This window comes from Kogia breviceps, chromosome 12 (genome assembly GCF_026419965.1).
Source record: "Kogia breviceps isolate mKogBre1 chromosome 12, mKogBre1 haplotype 1, whole genome shotgun sequence".
In the NCBI taxonomy this organism is placed as follows: Eukaryota; Metazoa; Chordata; class Mammalia; order Artiodactyla; family Physeteridae; genus Kogia; species Kogia breviceps.
The window spans coordinates 65,350,353-65,367,390 of NC_081321.1; the positions used below are offsets into that span (position 1 = coordinate 65,350,353).

General features: G+C 34.2%; 1 protein-coding gene across 1 annotated transcript in view; it reads right to left on the reverse strand.

The window, feature by feature from the left end:
• Window positions 1-2,323: 2,323 nt before the first annotated feature.
• PAWR (pro-apoptotic WT1 regulator) overlaps window positions 2,324-17,038 on the reverse strand; it is a 97,997-nt gene continuing 83,282 nt past the window's right edge. The window contains exons 4-6 of the mRNA XM_059081653.2: window positions 11,611-11,758; window positions 9,898-10,002; window positions 2,324-7,479 (exon numbers count right to left, since the gene is read on the reverse strand). Coding sequence (XP_058937636.1) covers window positions 7,393-7,479; window positions 9,898-10,002; window positions 11,611-11,758 — 340 coding nt within the window. The 3' untranslated portion in view covers window positions 2,324-7,392. The remainder of the gene's footprint in view (window positions 7,480-9,897; window positions 10,003-11,610; window positions 11,759-17,038) is intronic.

The window sequence follows — 17,038 nt, forward strand, 5'->3', positions numbered from 1 at the left end:
AGGGCTTCCCTGGTGGCGCAGTGCAGGGGACGCGGGTTTGTGCCCCGGTCCGGGAAGATCCCACATGCCGTGGAGCGGCTGGGTCCGTGAGCCATGGCCGCTGAGCCTGCGCGTCCGGAGCCTCTGGCTCCGCAACGGGAGAAACCACAACAGTGAGAGGCCCGTGTACCGAAAAAAAAAAAAGAAAAGAGATACAAGAAACAAGAGGTACTTTTAGGTTTCTTATGATCATTAATTACCATTCTGAAGTGTACATTTATTCATCCAATTACAATTTTCACTGATTAACTGATTTACTTTAAATAAAGAATACAGTTAATATGAAAATTACTGGCATAACTTTAGATTAGTGATGTTGTTTACTATCCTGAACTATCCATTCATGAAACTTTCAATCTGCTACAGAAGGCTAATAATTTTCCTACTTTTCTTAACACTGTATCAAATGAATGCATTCTTACCAAAAGTGATTTGCAGGTTCTTCAAATGGAATTTCCTGTGCCTTTGACTGATTGCTTTGTTTATACTTTTGCACTACAAGAATAATAAAAGGAATCAGATACCTTTCTATTATTTTTCCTAAAACTTTGCTTCCATAAAGCTAAAATGTCCACTGATGACATCATCTACCTTTGTTTAACCACAGTAAATAGTTTACATTTCAAAGGAATGCAAACATTTCCCTGGATAAAAGCCTGTAATGTAATATACTGTAAATTTCATGTCCTGTAGTATATCTAAGCAGGTATAGCTGCTGATCATATATGGATTAAGACAATAATTTATCGTGAATAATTTTTCATACTTCAGCATGAAAAAACATCTAGCAGTCAAAACCCTTATTTTGTTTTTCTTTCACATGTATAAAGTCAAAGTCCAATCTACCTTTCCTAACTAGCTCATATTAATTTTTTTTCATACTGCTCAACTGACACCAAGTAGCATTCTCCTTTATTAAAAGCATCTTTATTCAGTCAGAGCAGTTTTTTAAAAGTGAGAGTTGATGGGGCTTCCCTGGTGGCGCAGTGGTTGAGAATCTGCCTGCCAATGCAGGGGACACGGGTTCAAGCCCTGGTCTGGGAAAATCCCACATGCCTTGGAGCAACTGGGCCCGTGAGCCACAACTACTTAGCCTGCGCGTCTGGAGCCTGTGCTCCGCAACGAGAGGCCGCGACAGTGAGAGGCCCGCGCACCGCGATGAAGAGTGGCCACCGCTCGCCACAACTAGAGAAAGCCCTCGCACAGAAACGAAGACCCAACACAGCCAAAAATAAATAAATTTATTTTTTTTTAAAAAGTGAGAGTTGAATTATGCATGTGGTCCACAATTAAGAGAGAAGTGTTTTGCTTTCTTTTTAACCTTACATGGTTAGACATTAAAAAAAAAAAAAAAAAAAGATTTGTAAAGGGTATTATAACCAGCCCTACCTCTTTAACATGAAAGTCTAATATTACATAATTCTTTCCAAGAAGCTGACCGGGAGTAAAATGTAACCTCTTGTAGAGGTGAAAAGAGAAAACCAGAGGCATGAGATTAAAAAATCATATGGGTAGTTTATAGCTACTCATAGAATTGTGTGCACGCACAGAGTGAATCTAGAAGAAAAAAAAAATAGGGATTTGATGAAGTCTAAGATAAAGAGATCCAGTTCCAGTTGAGACTAGGAGACCTTGCAAATTTTTTCAATAAACTTGCAAATGGAGTACATTCTTACATAATGACTTGAGACTTTATCTAAACAGTCTGACTGAAAGATGCTTGTTCACTTGTTAGACATGTATGACATTACTGAGAAGATTTAGAGTTCTAGAAGTAAAGAAGACTGATTAGCCTGTGCAGGTGTATGAAGAATGACACATTAGGCAAGAGGTTATGTAAACCATTTACTAAAAAAACACAGACTGGATTTTTACATTCCCAGACCTCTACTTATCTTTTCTAAGTATGAGGGACCTGAAATTCTTTGACCACCATCAGATTTAGTGGATGACAGAGCCAATTTTGGATTAAGAAATTATTTGTGCAGTTTCAAAACACAAAAACAATTAAAATTTTCAGTCAGGTTGAACATGTACACCTCCTCACTCAAAAAGCCCCACCAAGAATGTATTCAGATCTTATCAATACTATATTTTTGTTTTTTAAAACACAATTCCTTCTACAATAATATACTAATAAAGACTTTAAAGTACTGCATACTGTTTCAGTAAGAGGCACATAATGAGAATATTAACATTGTCCTTTAACTTCGAAAATAAAACTCATGGTCAGGGTTTCACCGATAGTACAGCAAGGAAAAAAATAATTAACCACTGTTAAAAATTAAACAAAAATTTACTTTTTATTGAGTACTTATTATTTTACATGCAAAGCATATTAAAAGTGAAATCTATATCACGTTGACTACCCCAGTGAAAACGTATGAAACGGGAATTATGAAAGCTGTCTACACAATACTAATGTGATCAATAAATGATCCAGATGTTTCTCTACAAATTTGCATTACCTGACTTAGCTGATTTTTCAACAAAACATTCATTTTAGCTTTCATATGGTCTTTACTGGTAACAGCAGACATCTGATACTTAAAGTTAGCAGAAAAGCATAGTAATAAAAACCCTGAATAGCATAGTAAAAACTTTCAAGAAACAAGTTCACAAAAAAAAGGTAGTATACATCTATTAGGTATCCAGAGAGGGAAACAAAACAAAACAAAACAGGCATGTAATAAATGTCCATCAAGTGATCATCACTAACATTCTATTATTACCAAAGTGACTGCCAATATGTGAACTGTTTATTAGACTTAAATACCTAAAAACAAACCAGTAATCAATAATGTATACAGAAAAACTAACCTAAAATTACATTTGAATACCATTAACAGTTTGGTGTATCTGACATACACTGAATTCTTTTTACTTCACCACTGCTACAAATGCCTTTAAAATGTTCTTTTCATAATACATAATTATCTTAAAGAAACATGGTAAGATACTTCCGAATATGCATCAGGTCTTTCATCCAGCATTCTGTAAATGCTGCAGCAAATTAAACAGTACCTATTAACCAGACCTAAAATACAATGGCTGAATAATAAATACAAAAAGAATATTTTTGAATGAACTATTCAGATTAGACTGGCTAATGCTACTTAAGATAGCACTCTTAAGATAGCATTGACACACACTATATAGATTGTACAATGCTAGATAGAAGGGCTGGTCCATGTCCACTTTTTGGAAATTTCTGTAATATCTAGAATTGTATACCCAGTTGACTAATAAATACTTACTGAAAGAATAAGTATGAAAATTTAACATAACCCCCTCAACCATATTTTTCTCACATATAATTATTTTGGGAGGGGGGATGGGGATATGACTTTAATATGCTGTGAGATTCTAGCTAAGTAAACTAAAGAAAACAACGTGGGGGCTTCCCTGGTGGCGCCGTGGTTTAGAGTCCGGTCTGCCAATGCAGGGGACATGGGTTTGTGCCCCGGTCCGGGAGGATCCCACATGCCCTGGAGCGGCTGGGCCTGTGAGCCATGACCGCTGAGCCTGCACGTCCGGAGCCTGTGCTCCGCAACGGGAGAGGCCACAGCAGTGAGAGGCCCGCGTACCGCAAAAAAAAAAAAAAAAAAAAAAAAAAAAACAAAAAACAAAAACAAAAAAAACGTGGGCCCAGGTTTTCTTGGACTATGATTCAAGTCTACACTGAGAATGAAACGACCAACTTCTATACATCAATGAGAAAACCTAACAGGATGGGGGGAAGTGCCTTTGTTGATGGACCTGATGAGCAAAATGTTTGTCTTATTAGTACTATGTTTTCAGTTTATTGAAACAACAAAAGTGTCACTAGTTCTCAGATAAGTCGTACAAGTTACAATCCTAATCAATGGGATGTCCTTTATTTATGAGAGCATAGTTCCAATGCAAAAGAAGTCAAGTTTACTGTTACATATTATGAATGGTTTCGATATAATAAAAGAACATTTACACTGACTTTAACATGTTATTATAAAGTTCTGATTCCTGAATGTTAGTTCCTTCTCACTTAATATATTCTCCCCAGTGAAAAGCTGGTGTGTTTGGTTTTTCGTATTATAAGATGAAAATATATGCCTGAATCTTATAACAGGTTATTAACAACATTATGAATAGTTATTAAATAAGTGTCAACATTGCATGAACTTACTAGGTACTGAGTCAAGATCAAAGAACTACAAAAAAGATGAAAGATAACTATCACTATACATATCAATACTGTGTAGGACATCAGATTAATCATCAAACCCAAGGTCCTTCCTATTTTGTCTTTTGGTGTTGAACATGCTACTACATTGACTTGCATTATTTTCCACAAAGTATTAGTGGACTCAAAAACTTGCATTTTAATTTCTAATTATAAAAATCCAGAGTAATCCAGAAAACAGAAACCACATGTAACTGAGGTAGGTTTTTTACCTTAAGAATCCATTGCTTTCTACTGCAATTAGAAAGTTATTTTTAAAAACATTGTTTCAGGTATCTGCTCCTGATACTTAACCTTCTGTTATAAACTACTTGAGCAAGTATTACAATGTTAATCTAGTATATTTAATAAATTCCTTTGGAAATACGCACCCTAAAGCCTTTCTCTTCCTCTCTAAAGGTAACTATAGTGCAATAAAATTAGTAACAATTCTAGAAAGATCAAATAGATATTAATACAGTAATTCCCAAGTTAATGCATGTCAGAAATCAAGGAGAGTCACGTTCATTTTAAAGATAATAAACTTATTGTTTTGAAAATAATATCATAAACACATTAGAACTTTGGATATGCTTTATTATGCCACAAATTCCCAAGAGATATAAGAAATATTATTTTTGAACGGGACTAATAATTTCACAAATACTAGCACTTTATTGACAATAGCCAAGTTTTTTAAGGTCATGCACATGTATTTAAGTAACCTTTTTAAAATCTCAGTGCTTTTTATAAAATTTAAAGGGAAACTGTAGCAGATCCTACTTTATTTTTCAATATTCAATGTAAAAATCTATATGTGATATAAATATACATTTTAAGGACGGGAGGGAGGACTGCAAATGAACTGCTTTGCCTAAGTTGTCAGGCTCCTGCACATTTGCACTAGGTACCGTTATGTAAAAATCATTGTTGGAAATTCTCCTGATAAACTGAAATAAAGGAAAAATTTTAAAACAGCTTGGTCTTTAAAAGCATTAATACCTGGTATAATTTTAAAGGAGGAAATGAAATATTCCTTTACTTCCAAATGGATTAAACAGAAAATTCAAAATACTTCTCTTATTGAAAAACAAGTACTCTAATATATTTTAAGGCTGGATACTAACACCATTTTCACAACATCCATTTCACAAGTATGGATGGGAAACTAGGCAACACTGATATTTCTGCCATATGCCTAAGGGTAAACAAAGGGAGATGAGGATTTCACCACCAAAGATGGTGACTGAGCCTGGCATACCACTTTGACATGTGGGTAGCAGATCACTGTTCCCATGCTGGGACTATTCTCCAAAAAGGATGCCCTTAGGCAGTAATTCTACAACTTTATCAAGTTTGGTAATCTAACATTGAACTTTTTGCTAAATATATATATGGACATATGTGAACTTCTCCAGTGACCAAGTTAATTATTAAATAAACTAAATGGTGAAAAAGTGCTAATAGCTAAAATTATGTTCATTTCAGGGTTTCCAATGGAAGATATAGGAGGAAAGAGGCAAGGGTAGCTGTTTCCAAATCTAAGTTATGATCAGAATCATTAGATGTTGAGCTTTAAAAATTCTATCCAGGGTTTCAACCTAAACTTATCTAGAAGCTATAACCCAGGGATTCTTTTTAAAGCAACCCAAATGATTCTGATGATTAGTCAAGGTTGAAACTTCTGAATTGGGGGTGTAGAGGAGGGGAGAGGGCACAATCTAGGTTATTGCAGAGTTTTAGAATTCAACATTGATATTTATCATTCACTCTGCATTTTTTCCCAATTGTCCTACCTTCCCTATTTTTCTAACAGTGAATAATGAAGTGGCTTAGCACGTAAAAGAGTTACTACCCTTACCCAAAATGGGTTTTTACTATGTTCAAGCCATTTACATACATTAATTGGATAAAAGGGTACCAGTATACTGTTTGAGATTCAACTTCAGACAGATATTTCTTAATGTATTTTAAAGGAGAAGGTTTCCCTACTCGACATGAGAATATAATATAAAATAATTCTAAACATTATTGTTATTTAATAAAAGAGAAAATTTGTATAATTCTTCAAAATAATTGTTTTTAAATATCCAATGTTAGGAAGAAAATCCCTTAAATTTGAGGTAGGGGAATAATTCTCTCATATGGGAACAACTGGGTCACAGTGTTATCCTCCAAGTTAGAAATTAAGCAAAATATTTCAGTACTATTTCTGTTTACGTACTGTTTTGTTACAGTAAGTACAAATGTTTTAAATGTGGATAAATATTTTGGTTTTGATTTTAATGCATATGATAATTAAAAATATGGATTTTTTTTCCTTCTTCACTGAAATTGTATACACTCTCTAGGCTTGATGAATAAACAACTTTTAAAATACTCCATGTTCACTTATAAACCTTGGAATAATAATTTAAAAAAGTAGTACCTACATAAGAAATTTTACATTAAAATTACAATTGTATGTTTTTCTGAAGTCAGTGATTTTAAATTTATTTCAATATTTGAATACAAAATAGTACATTTTAATTTACTATAGCATAATTCAAGTATTCTCTTAAATTTTATATTTAGCCAACTAGTATATGATATTAACTGACTTTTTATAATAGCTTTCCTTTTTAAAGATGACTGTTATACAAAAGAGTGTGACTCTATGTTCCTCTAAATTGCTTAGAATAAGTTGAGAGAACAAATGACAGTAGACAAAGACCTTTATGAGTAAATCAACGTATAAAAGGTTGCACACATCAGTAATAAGGCATTTGCAGGTAACTCCCTAAAAAGTATTTGAATTCATGTAAACAAAGACTATATATTCTTTTAGGGAGAAAATGCACTACCATTGATGAAATATATTCAGATGGTTCTAACTTTAAACCATATATTATTTGAATACCACACAAAACCAAAAGAGGCATAACCTAGCAGTTTAATAACTAAATGATGTTACTTATTTGTGAAATAAAAGGCTGATACTTTTTGAAACTGATAATGAAAAAGAAATATTTTGAAAATAAACATCCACTGTTTTCTAGAAATAAATATACAGTTAGTTTAATGTATTACAGCATAGGAATACTGTCCTAGCGCTAACCATAACATTCAATCAGTAGTTTTAAAATATTTTTCCACACTGAGCCTTGAATCTTCTACCTTGTTAGCTGCCCAACAACTTTCAAAAGAGTTTTATTCTCCTGCTTTAGTTGTTCATTTTCATCTTCTATGTCATCTAGATCCTTAAGGAAACAAAAAGGAAAATAATACATAAGTTTTTAAAACACTTAAAAGTATTCTGAAGGTAATAAAAAAATTTTCAAAAATATACATTCAAAGATAATTTATACAAGCAATTAGTCTGCAAATGAGGGCTAGTTCTGAAAACAACTATGGAAGGAATATGCCCCACCTAAACGCAGCATCCACTACTAGACTCCTCACTGGTATCATGATAATGCAGGCCAGCTCTTACCAGATCTTTCAGTTTTTAAAGAGAAGCCAGAAATCAGAATTCTTTATTGTGAATCTTCCAATTTTTAACCACTATAAATAACTTAAGTTTTTAGTTAAAAACAAATCCCTCCTTCCCCAAATTGAGGGCTAAATACATATGCAGTCAATATGAGGTTTGGGGCCTTGGAATGCAACCTTGTGTCAAATTAGGCATCAAAAAGATCCAGGTACATTGGGCTTCCCTGGTGGCGCAGTGGTTGAGAATCTGCCTGCCAATGCAGGCGACACAGGTTTGTGCCCCGGTCCGGGAAGATCCCACATGTAGCGGAGCGGCTGGGCCTGTGAGCCATGGCCACTGAGCCTGCGCATCCGGAGCCTGTGCTCCACAACGTGAGAGGCCCGTGCACCACAAAAAAAAAAAAAAAAAAAAAAAGATCCAGGTACAGGTTCTAGATGTACCCCTACCACCTTGGTGATCTTTGACAAGTATGCATGTTGCAGGGGGGAGAATTTGGGGAGGTGATAGAACTGAAGTATACAGAAAAGGAGGTCTGGGGCTTACAGAGTTGATCTGGTTCAATTTACGTTAGGCTTCTCTATGACATTTTGTTTAAGGGAAAGGTTTCAAGCTTAAAAAATGTGAAAGCCACTAAACTAGGTGCTTTAAAGTTATCTGATTCTAGCTCTATGTTCCCTATATTAATCTTAGTACCATATATACAACAAGCTGGTAAATACAAAGACAATCCACTATAAGTTTTAGTTTGAAGAAAGACTATTTCAAGGTAGACTATTTACTTATGGTTGGAAAAGCAGACATTTATAGATTTATCCTTGCAATTCAAACTACTAAACTTGGAGAAATCAATTTGAATTCTAAGTGTACTACTGGATAGCAAAATTCTGATACATTTAGTATACTGCCTTTGAACAATTAGGTGAACGATTTTTAAATGTACAAGCACAGAATTTGTATTTACTCACAAACTAAATGAATGATATTAGGAAACTAATTTGTTGAAACTAACAATAATAAAGATATGGGATTCCTAAAATCACTACAATTGAGACCTACCTAAGATTTAGAATTAAATAATAAAATACATTCACATATCATTACTAGATTATAAACTCTGTAAGGGCAGGTGTTTTATTATTCTTTTTAATGAACACACTGCCTAAGACAGTGCAAATACATCATAGACATAAAAATATTTGCAGATTTTATTAAATCATATTCTAGAACCAAAAGAGGAACGCCCGTGTTCCAAACCAAGATGAAAGGCAGTCTATAAGAATGTAAGAGCTTACTTAGAATTAAAACTATTGAATACCTGAGGGTCAAATACTGGCTCAGCAGATAACTATGTGATTACTACATATGACCTTGAGCAAGTTAAACTCTGAGTTTCAGTGTCCTCATCCACACCCTGCAGTTGAGCTGTACTAGAATGAGTCTGTACATAATGAAGCTTTCTATTTTTTTTTTCTTTTTGAAGCTTTCTATTTTCTCTTCTTTTAGAATTAGAGTTAAGACTGGATTAGGAATTTGTTCCATTTTTCCCTGAAGCAAATTTATTTCTTTCCTCCATCTTATGTAAAGCCTTCGAAAAACGGAAACTATGAAATCTCTCCTCATTACCATTACCTAAGTATCGCCTAGCATTAATACCTGCTTCTTAAGCAGGGAGTAAATTCTAGAGCTGAAAGAGAGAAAAAAAAGAGAGAGACCTTAGGTTTAGGCTAAACCTAAAGCTGAGGATGCATATGTATAAATGGAGGGAAAAAAGTGGTGAAAATACCACAAAGACAAGGACATACGGAGTTTCTTATGGCAAGACAATAGCAATTTTAGTTCTTCATTGCGGTAACTCTGTACCAGTACTATTTTATGTGTGGTGCTGACCAAGCTGCCTCTTACCTCCAGACTCTAACAAAACATAGAACAAATCCATTCACTGGTCCATCCCCAAAAGAACAATATTAAGTAAATACAACTGACTGGTAACTGGCCAGAGGACATCAGTTTATGGAATGAAATGACGGTTCTGGCTACCACAAATTACTATGGCATTAACAAAAGAATGAACTATTTAGTTCATATTATTATTTAATAAAATTAAATAATTTCTTCATATTTATGTATTTTCATCCAGTTGACAGAAAAAAAGGAAACCATTAAACTGAAATATGTGAATACTCACTCGATTTAACAAATCAATTTCTTCTTTGAGTTTTCCAATCATTTCCTCTTTATCTTGCATTAGTCTCACAAGTCTCAAGTTTTCTTGCCTTTCTCTTACCACTTCCTGGTAGATATAATTACAAAGTATTAATTGGGAAGTAACAAGTTGTTTATAACCTTAAATAGCTTACATCTGCTAAGTCTGGTGAAGTACCTTAGATACATGAAGATTTCCAATGAATTTCTTAAGTCACTTGGTAAGGGAAGGAGGACCCCATCCCAGAAAAGAACCAGAGAATGAGAGGAATACAGGAGTTGTAAAATATACTTCTGATTAAATCTATGTTTACCCAAGTTTTTAACAAATACCAATACTCAATGACTTTAGCTCTATAGTTGATCACCACCATTAGTAATAAAATATCTTAACATTTAATGACTAATACCCTGTTGAAGGAAATTCAAAATTTTAATAAAAAATACAAAGTTTAAGAAAAGGAGATGGCTCTATGGAAAACTAAACAGAAAAATAATGATCCTCCATTTTACTTTTGGCTCTGCCAGTTAACTGACAACGGATAAAATGAAGGAACTGAAAACAATTACTGGTTTTTAAACTTTTCTTTTCTTTAAACAATGCAACACCTTTTCCAAAGAAATCTTATTCAGAAGCCAGGACTTTACGCTGGGTCAGCCACCTTGGGGGCAAAAGTGAAGCAGAACTGAAAAGGTCTCACATAGAATTTGGCTTCTTTCTTACTCACCCTCAGAGGAAAGCAGCCAGCCAGCCTCATTAATCAGCTGCTGCCAACTACTAGGAACTCAATCCAAACTCTTGTGGAACTTTAAAAGCCCTTCTGAAGAACCCCCTTGAAAACTATTATACTATGTATTCCTTAAAGTTTTTAATTTAAACTCACAGAAACTAGGGTTAAAGTTCAAATGTTAACTAAAAATAATCAGAATATTATAAAAACAAACAATTTTTAAAATTCAATCTCTACTTAAAACAATTTTTATATCACAACGAATAGTTTCAGTTCAGCAAAATAAAGCACACTTTCAACAATCAGAAAGTAATTCAGCACCATTATCAATTTTAGGGATTTAATGTATACAGAACAAAGTTGAGACCTCATGGTTAATAAATTAATGCCAATATTCATTTGAGATGTTCTCAAAGATACTCCTAAACAGGTTTATCCTTAAAATTGTTTCAAACACCACAGTGGCTCTAGGCTCTAACTCACAACCCAGAACAAAGTCTACAATCTGTACAGATAATATAATAAACACACAGTAGTACATACTGCTAGCAGAGACTTCTGACCATTTCAAAGGCAAAGATTGTTTTTAATATATTAAAGATAACACTTGGCAAAATGAGAGTATCCATTAAATATTAACCAATTCAAGAGGTGGCTCCATTTCTAAAAGTTTTAACATCAACAGAACTGGACAGAAAAGTATTAAGGAAATCAGAAAATGTTTAGCCACTATGCATCTAGAAAATATACAATTAAGAGCGATTCAAAGCTTTTATTTGACTACACATGGAAGTACCGATTAACACTAATGGTATCTTCCATTAGTGCCCCTCATTCTTTTCCCCTTTCTGACACTGTCTCTTCCTTACACATTTCAATTTTTCTCTCTCTGCTGCTATGAAAGTGAAAAAGGAATCCCAATGGTATATTAATTTCATAAATCTTAAATAATTTGTAATTCATACCTTTTCAAGATCTTCAATTTTCTTTTCCAATGTGCTACTTGAGACCAAATTACCTGAAGCATTTGCATCCCTGTTATACCTGCTGAACCCACTTCTATCTGTTCGGGGAAATCTACTTGAGACATCTTCTTCAGAGGCAGTGGTTGTGCTATGGAAATAAAAAAGATACAAAATTTTTAAAGATACCTAATATTCAGCAAGAAGAGTGCCAAGAGTATTTTCTATTCACCCTAAACAATTATCATTCCCCTGAGGACACATGGTTATAATAGCCAACTTACTTATAATTATGGAAGTTATCATTATTCCAACACAATAAAAAATATTTTTTAATTAATTCTTTTGACCAGTATCTATAGAGTAGCTGCTAAGTATCAGACACTGTTATGAGTATTGAAGATGGAACAGGAAACACAGATGTGCAAACACGGACTCTGACTTTCACAGAGTTTTCAGTGTAACAGGAATATAACCAATGACAATAAAGCAAGACAACCATCACAATAAGGTAAGTGTAAGGTACTCTGAGAACTATGACAGGGGGACCTAATGTAGCCTATCTGTAGTGAAGAACCACTTTCTTTCTCCTTTTGTTTTTAAATTCCATTACATCATGGACCAACACTTTTTTTTTTGGGCTGCGTTGGGTCTTCATTGCTGCACACAGGCTTTCTCTAGTTGTGTCGAGCAGCGGCTACTCTTCTTTGTGGTGCACGGGCTTCTCATTGAGGTGGCTTCTCTTGTGGCGGAGCACAGGCTCTAGGCACACAGGCTTCAGTAACTGCAGCACGCGGGCTCAGTAGTTGTTGCTCGCGGGCTCTAGAGCACAGGCTCAGTAGTTGTGGCACACAGTAGTTGCTCCGCGGCATGTGGGATCTTCCCAGACCAGGGCTCAAACCCGTGTCCCCTGGATTAGCAGGCGGATTCCTAACCACTGCGCCACCAAGGAAGTCCCCATGGACCAATACTTTTGTAAGATCAAACAAAAATGAACTGGAAAAATAAAAGTAAAAAAGGCCATACAAAATACAAGCCTAAATGTTTTATTAGATTCAGACCCATAAAATTATATTTCAAAAATAGGATAAACAAAAAAAGAAAAGAATTACATAAAACTGCATAATTTTCATTTGAAGTACGCATATAGGCAATTATAGAAAACAGCTATCGCACTAGCAACTTTTGTCATTTCATAATTCTTATTTAACCGAAAGTTATCACTGAAATAGCCATTCTTCATGTTAAACACCAATTCACACACTCTGAACTAACAGCATATGTCAATATTTAAAGTTTTTAATATAACAAATAAGCTTGCCTCTTGCTTTTGCATTAGTTATCTATTATTGCATAAAAAAATATGCCAGAACTTAGTGGCTTAAAACAACACAGTTATTATCTGACAATTTCTGTTGGTCAGGAATCTGGAAGCAGATTAGCTGGGTGCCCATGATTCAGGATCTCTTATGAAGTTTTAGTCAAGATGTTGGTCAGGGCTACAGTCATCTGAAGGCTTGTCTGGACTGGAGAATTTGCCTCACTCACAGAGCTGATGGCAAAAGGCCTCATCAGTTTCTCACTGGCTGTTGGCCAAAAGCCTCAGTTCCTCAGTATGAGGGCCTCTCTACTGGGCTGTTCACGACAATGCAGCTGGCTTCCAGAAGGAAAGCGACACAACAACCAAGACAGACACTGCAGTCTCTGTTATGACCTAAACTCAGAAGTGACATACTACCACATCAACCCCATGTTGAATGTGGAAGGGGATTACACAAGGTGAAAATACCAGGAGGTAGAGCTTCCTGGGGGCTCTTTTGGAGGCTGGCATCATTCTTGCTAATTTACCTAATCTAGGTTGGACTGATGACAATGCTGATCACAAGGGGTAAGGTATATCTAAACTACCTCTATGATTTGTTTTAGTAGCACTCACAACAGAGAAATTAGTTTCACAGATGTATATTGACCAGAACAGGGGAAGATACTTTAAAGCAATTTTAGCAAGCTCAGGATATTCAGTTTTAACTTTTACCCAATATGCAGAAATGACACTTTTCAAAATTTGTCCTCAATTCTTTATTGGTAGCCAGTTCCAATAATTTATCCATCAAAAGTATAGTTAAATCTAAAATAACTTTTGATGAAAAATAATAGATTCTTGATCTATTAATTTCCTATTCATGGGTTTTCTTTTGATGGAAAATAAAATTCAAAGTGTCTTATCAAATTTATAAGGTATATGATTATAACTTTTTGCAACAGTGCAGTACTAAAATCATCACCTACTTACTGATAAATTGTGGAACCCATCATAACAATTTGAAGAATCTTTCCCCCAAAATTTCTAACTTTCATTTTTGTCCTTTGACCTTATGTAACACTGAAAACATTTGATATTTCTTTCTTGCATGAAAGGCTAATTAAGATCATTTTTTAAAAAAGAATGATGCTATCAGACAAATAAACTTAATTCACATATTTTTAAAGCTGGGGACCAAACTAGTTTCTTTTTTAAAAAATTGAAGTATAGGGCTTCCCTGGTGGCGCAGTGGTTGACAGTCCGCCTGCCAATGCAGGGGACGCGGGTTCGTGCCCCGGTCCGGGAAGATCCCACGTGCCGCGGAGCGGCTGGGCCCGTGAGCCATGGCCACTGAGCCTGCGCGTCCGGAGCCTGTGCTCCGCAATGGGAGAGGCCACAACAGTGAGAGGCCCGCGTACCACACACACACACACACACACAAAAAAAAAAAAAAAAAAATTGAAGTACAGTTGATTTACAAAACCTGATTTTTTATCTTGTAAAAACATGAAGTGTTCATGCCAAAGGTCAAATACTTTGCCTGAAAATTTCCCTTTAAAAATTACTGTATACCTCAGCATATGGTAACAGTTGATTGGCTCAACTTCCAAACTATCAATTAGTTTTTTTAAAACCTTAAATGTAATGTATTATTGTTTAAGTAATTCACACTTTTAGTGAACTGTTAATTTAATTGATATACCAAGTATACTATTTAGTTCAGCCGACATAACAAGACTTTCTCAATGAAACAAGCAGGAGGTTGATTTACATTCTGGCACAAGTTCCAACATTTTCTCCCTGTCACTGTCTATATAATAATCAGAACATACTCCTGCAAAGCAAAGCAAAACATCAAACCACATTTGTTGACTTGTTAACTCTTCAAAGTTTTATATACTTCAGAGCAAGCTGTGTTTGTCAGCAAGGAAGCTGAAAAATAAATTCTTCCTTCACATTACTGTCATGTTAGCAAAATCAGTGTATTGATCATATTGTAACAAAAATTCCTTTGCTATCCTGATTCGTCTAAGAGTTGGTCTTCTGTATGACTAAAACTGTCCCTAAATATACCAAGCTATGGGTGTTGCTGGGAAGTATTACATGAACTACCTTCTTTGCTACAGATTAATCCAACACCTTCCAGCAAACATCTTTGTCTTGTCATTTGTGTGTAGTTTTTTAATGTTAGCAACCTGAAGTCAGACTGTAAAAGAAACTCACAAAATACTAATGAAATCCTGAATACATATGAAATCCTGAAGATCTGCTTCTATCAGCTTCTTAACTGTAATAGTTCTTCTTTCAAATAAGGCATTTGTGGTTGTGAATATAATTATGTCATGCATGTAAATGCCACTTAAATTTTGATGGTTTTATTGTTTTAGCAGCCAGTACATCACTGCAAACAACCCACTGTGGTTTTAGCCCTTCCCATCAATAATTGCTAAAAATTGAACTCAATATAGGAGGGAGGATACTTCCCAACAAAGCTAGTACAAACTCTTTTGGTCTGTACCTCTTTGAAATTACTTCCATCATCATCATTTGGTTTAGTATTACTGTCACGTTCAGAAAAGATGTATCTTTTTTCATTAAAAAAAAAATCTAGGAAAGCTTCCTTTATCGTAAGTAAATTAAGATTGAAAATAAAGAATATAAATTTTACTTCCTAGATTTAGATACTAACAAAAGCAGAAATTGAAAAGAATAAAAAAGATTTTTAGTTTTTGTTTGTTTTATTTTGATTTAACTATTATATATTTACTTTTTAATTATTTTACTTATGGAACAAGAATATGCCTGATTAAATTTAACACATGATTTTTAAGGTAAATAAATCCTTCTTCAATTCTTACACATTTTGGGTTAAAAATGACTAACATAAAAATAACACAGAGCAGAATACACATTCTTCTCTAGCTTGCATGGTATACTAACCAAGATAAACCATATTCTGAGCCATAAAACACACTTTCACAAATTTAAATGAACAGAAATCATATAATGTCAAATTAGACTAGAACCAGTAACAGAAATATACCTGGAAAGCCCCAAAATAACATGTAGATTAAACAGTGCACTTCTAAATAACACATAGGTCAAAGAAGAAATCTCAAGAGAAATTTTAAAATATTTTGAACAAAACGATAACGAACCCACAACTTATAACTTGTGGAATGCAGTAAAAGCAGTGCTTAGAGGGAAATTTATAGCAATGAATGCATATATTAGAAAAGAAGATAGATCTAAAATGAATAATCTAAGTTTCTACCTTAGGAAACTAGAAAAGAAAGAGCAAATTAAATCCAAAATAAGCAGAATAAAAGAATAACAAGAATCAGAGCAGAAATCAATGAAATTGAAAACAGGAAAACCAATACAGAATAATCAATGAAAGCTATTTCTTTGAAATATTTCTTTGAAAATATCAATATAAGCAATAGGTCTCTAGCCAAGCTAACTAAGAAAAAGAGAGGACACAGAAAACTAACATCAGAAATGAAAGAGGGACTATCACTAAAGATACCATGGACATTAAAATGATAATAAAGGAATACTGTGAACAACTCTGATAACCTAGATGAAATAGATCAATTCCTTGAAAGATATAATCTGCCAAAATTCACAAGAGAAGAAACAAACAATCTGAATAGGCCCGTATGTATTAAAGAAATTGAATCAGTAATTAATAACCTTGCAAGACAGAAAGAAAGCACGAGGCTCTAATGGATTCCCTAATGAATCCCACCAAACATTTAAGGAAGAAATTATACACATTGTCTAAAATCTCTTCCAGAAGATAAAAGCAAAGGGAATAATTCCTAACTCATTTTATGAGGCCAGCATTACCCTAATACCAAAACCAAAAATATCGCAAGAAAAGAAAACTAAACGCTAAGATGTCTCATGAACATTGATGCAAAAATCCTCAACAAAATATTTGCAAATCAAATTCAAGAATGTATAAAAAGAATTATACACCAAAATCAAGTGGGGTTTATTCAAGGCTGGTTCAACAGTTTAAAAAAAATCAATTAATGTAATCTATCACAGTAACAGGCTAAAGAAAATCACATGATCACACATAAATTCAGAAAAAGCATTTGATAAAATCTAACATCTATT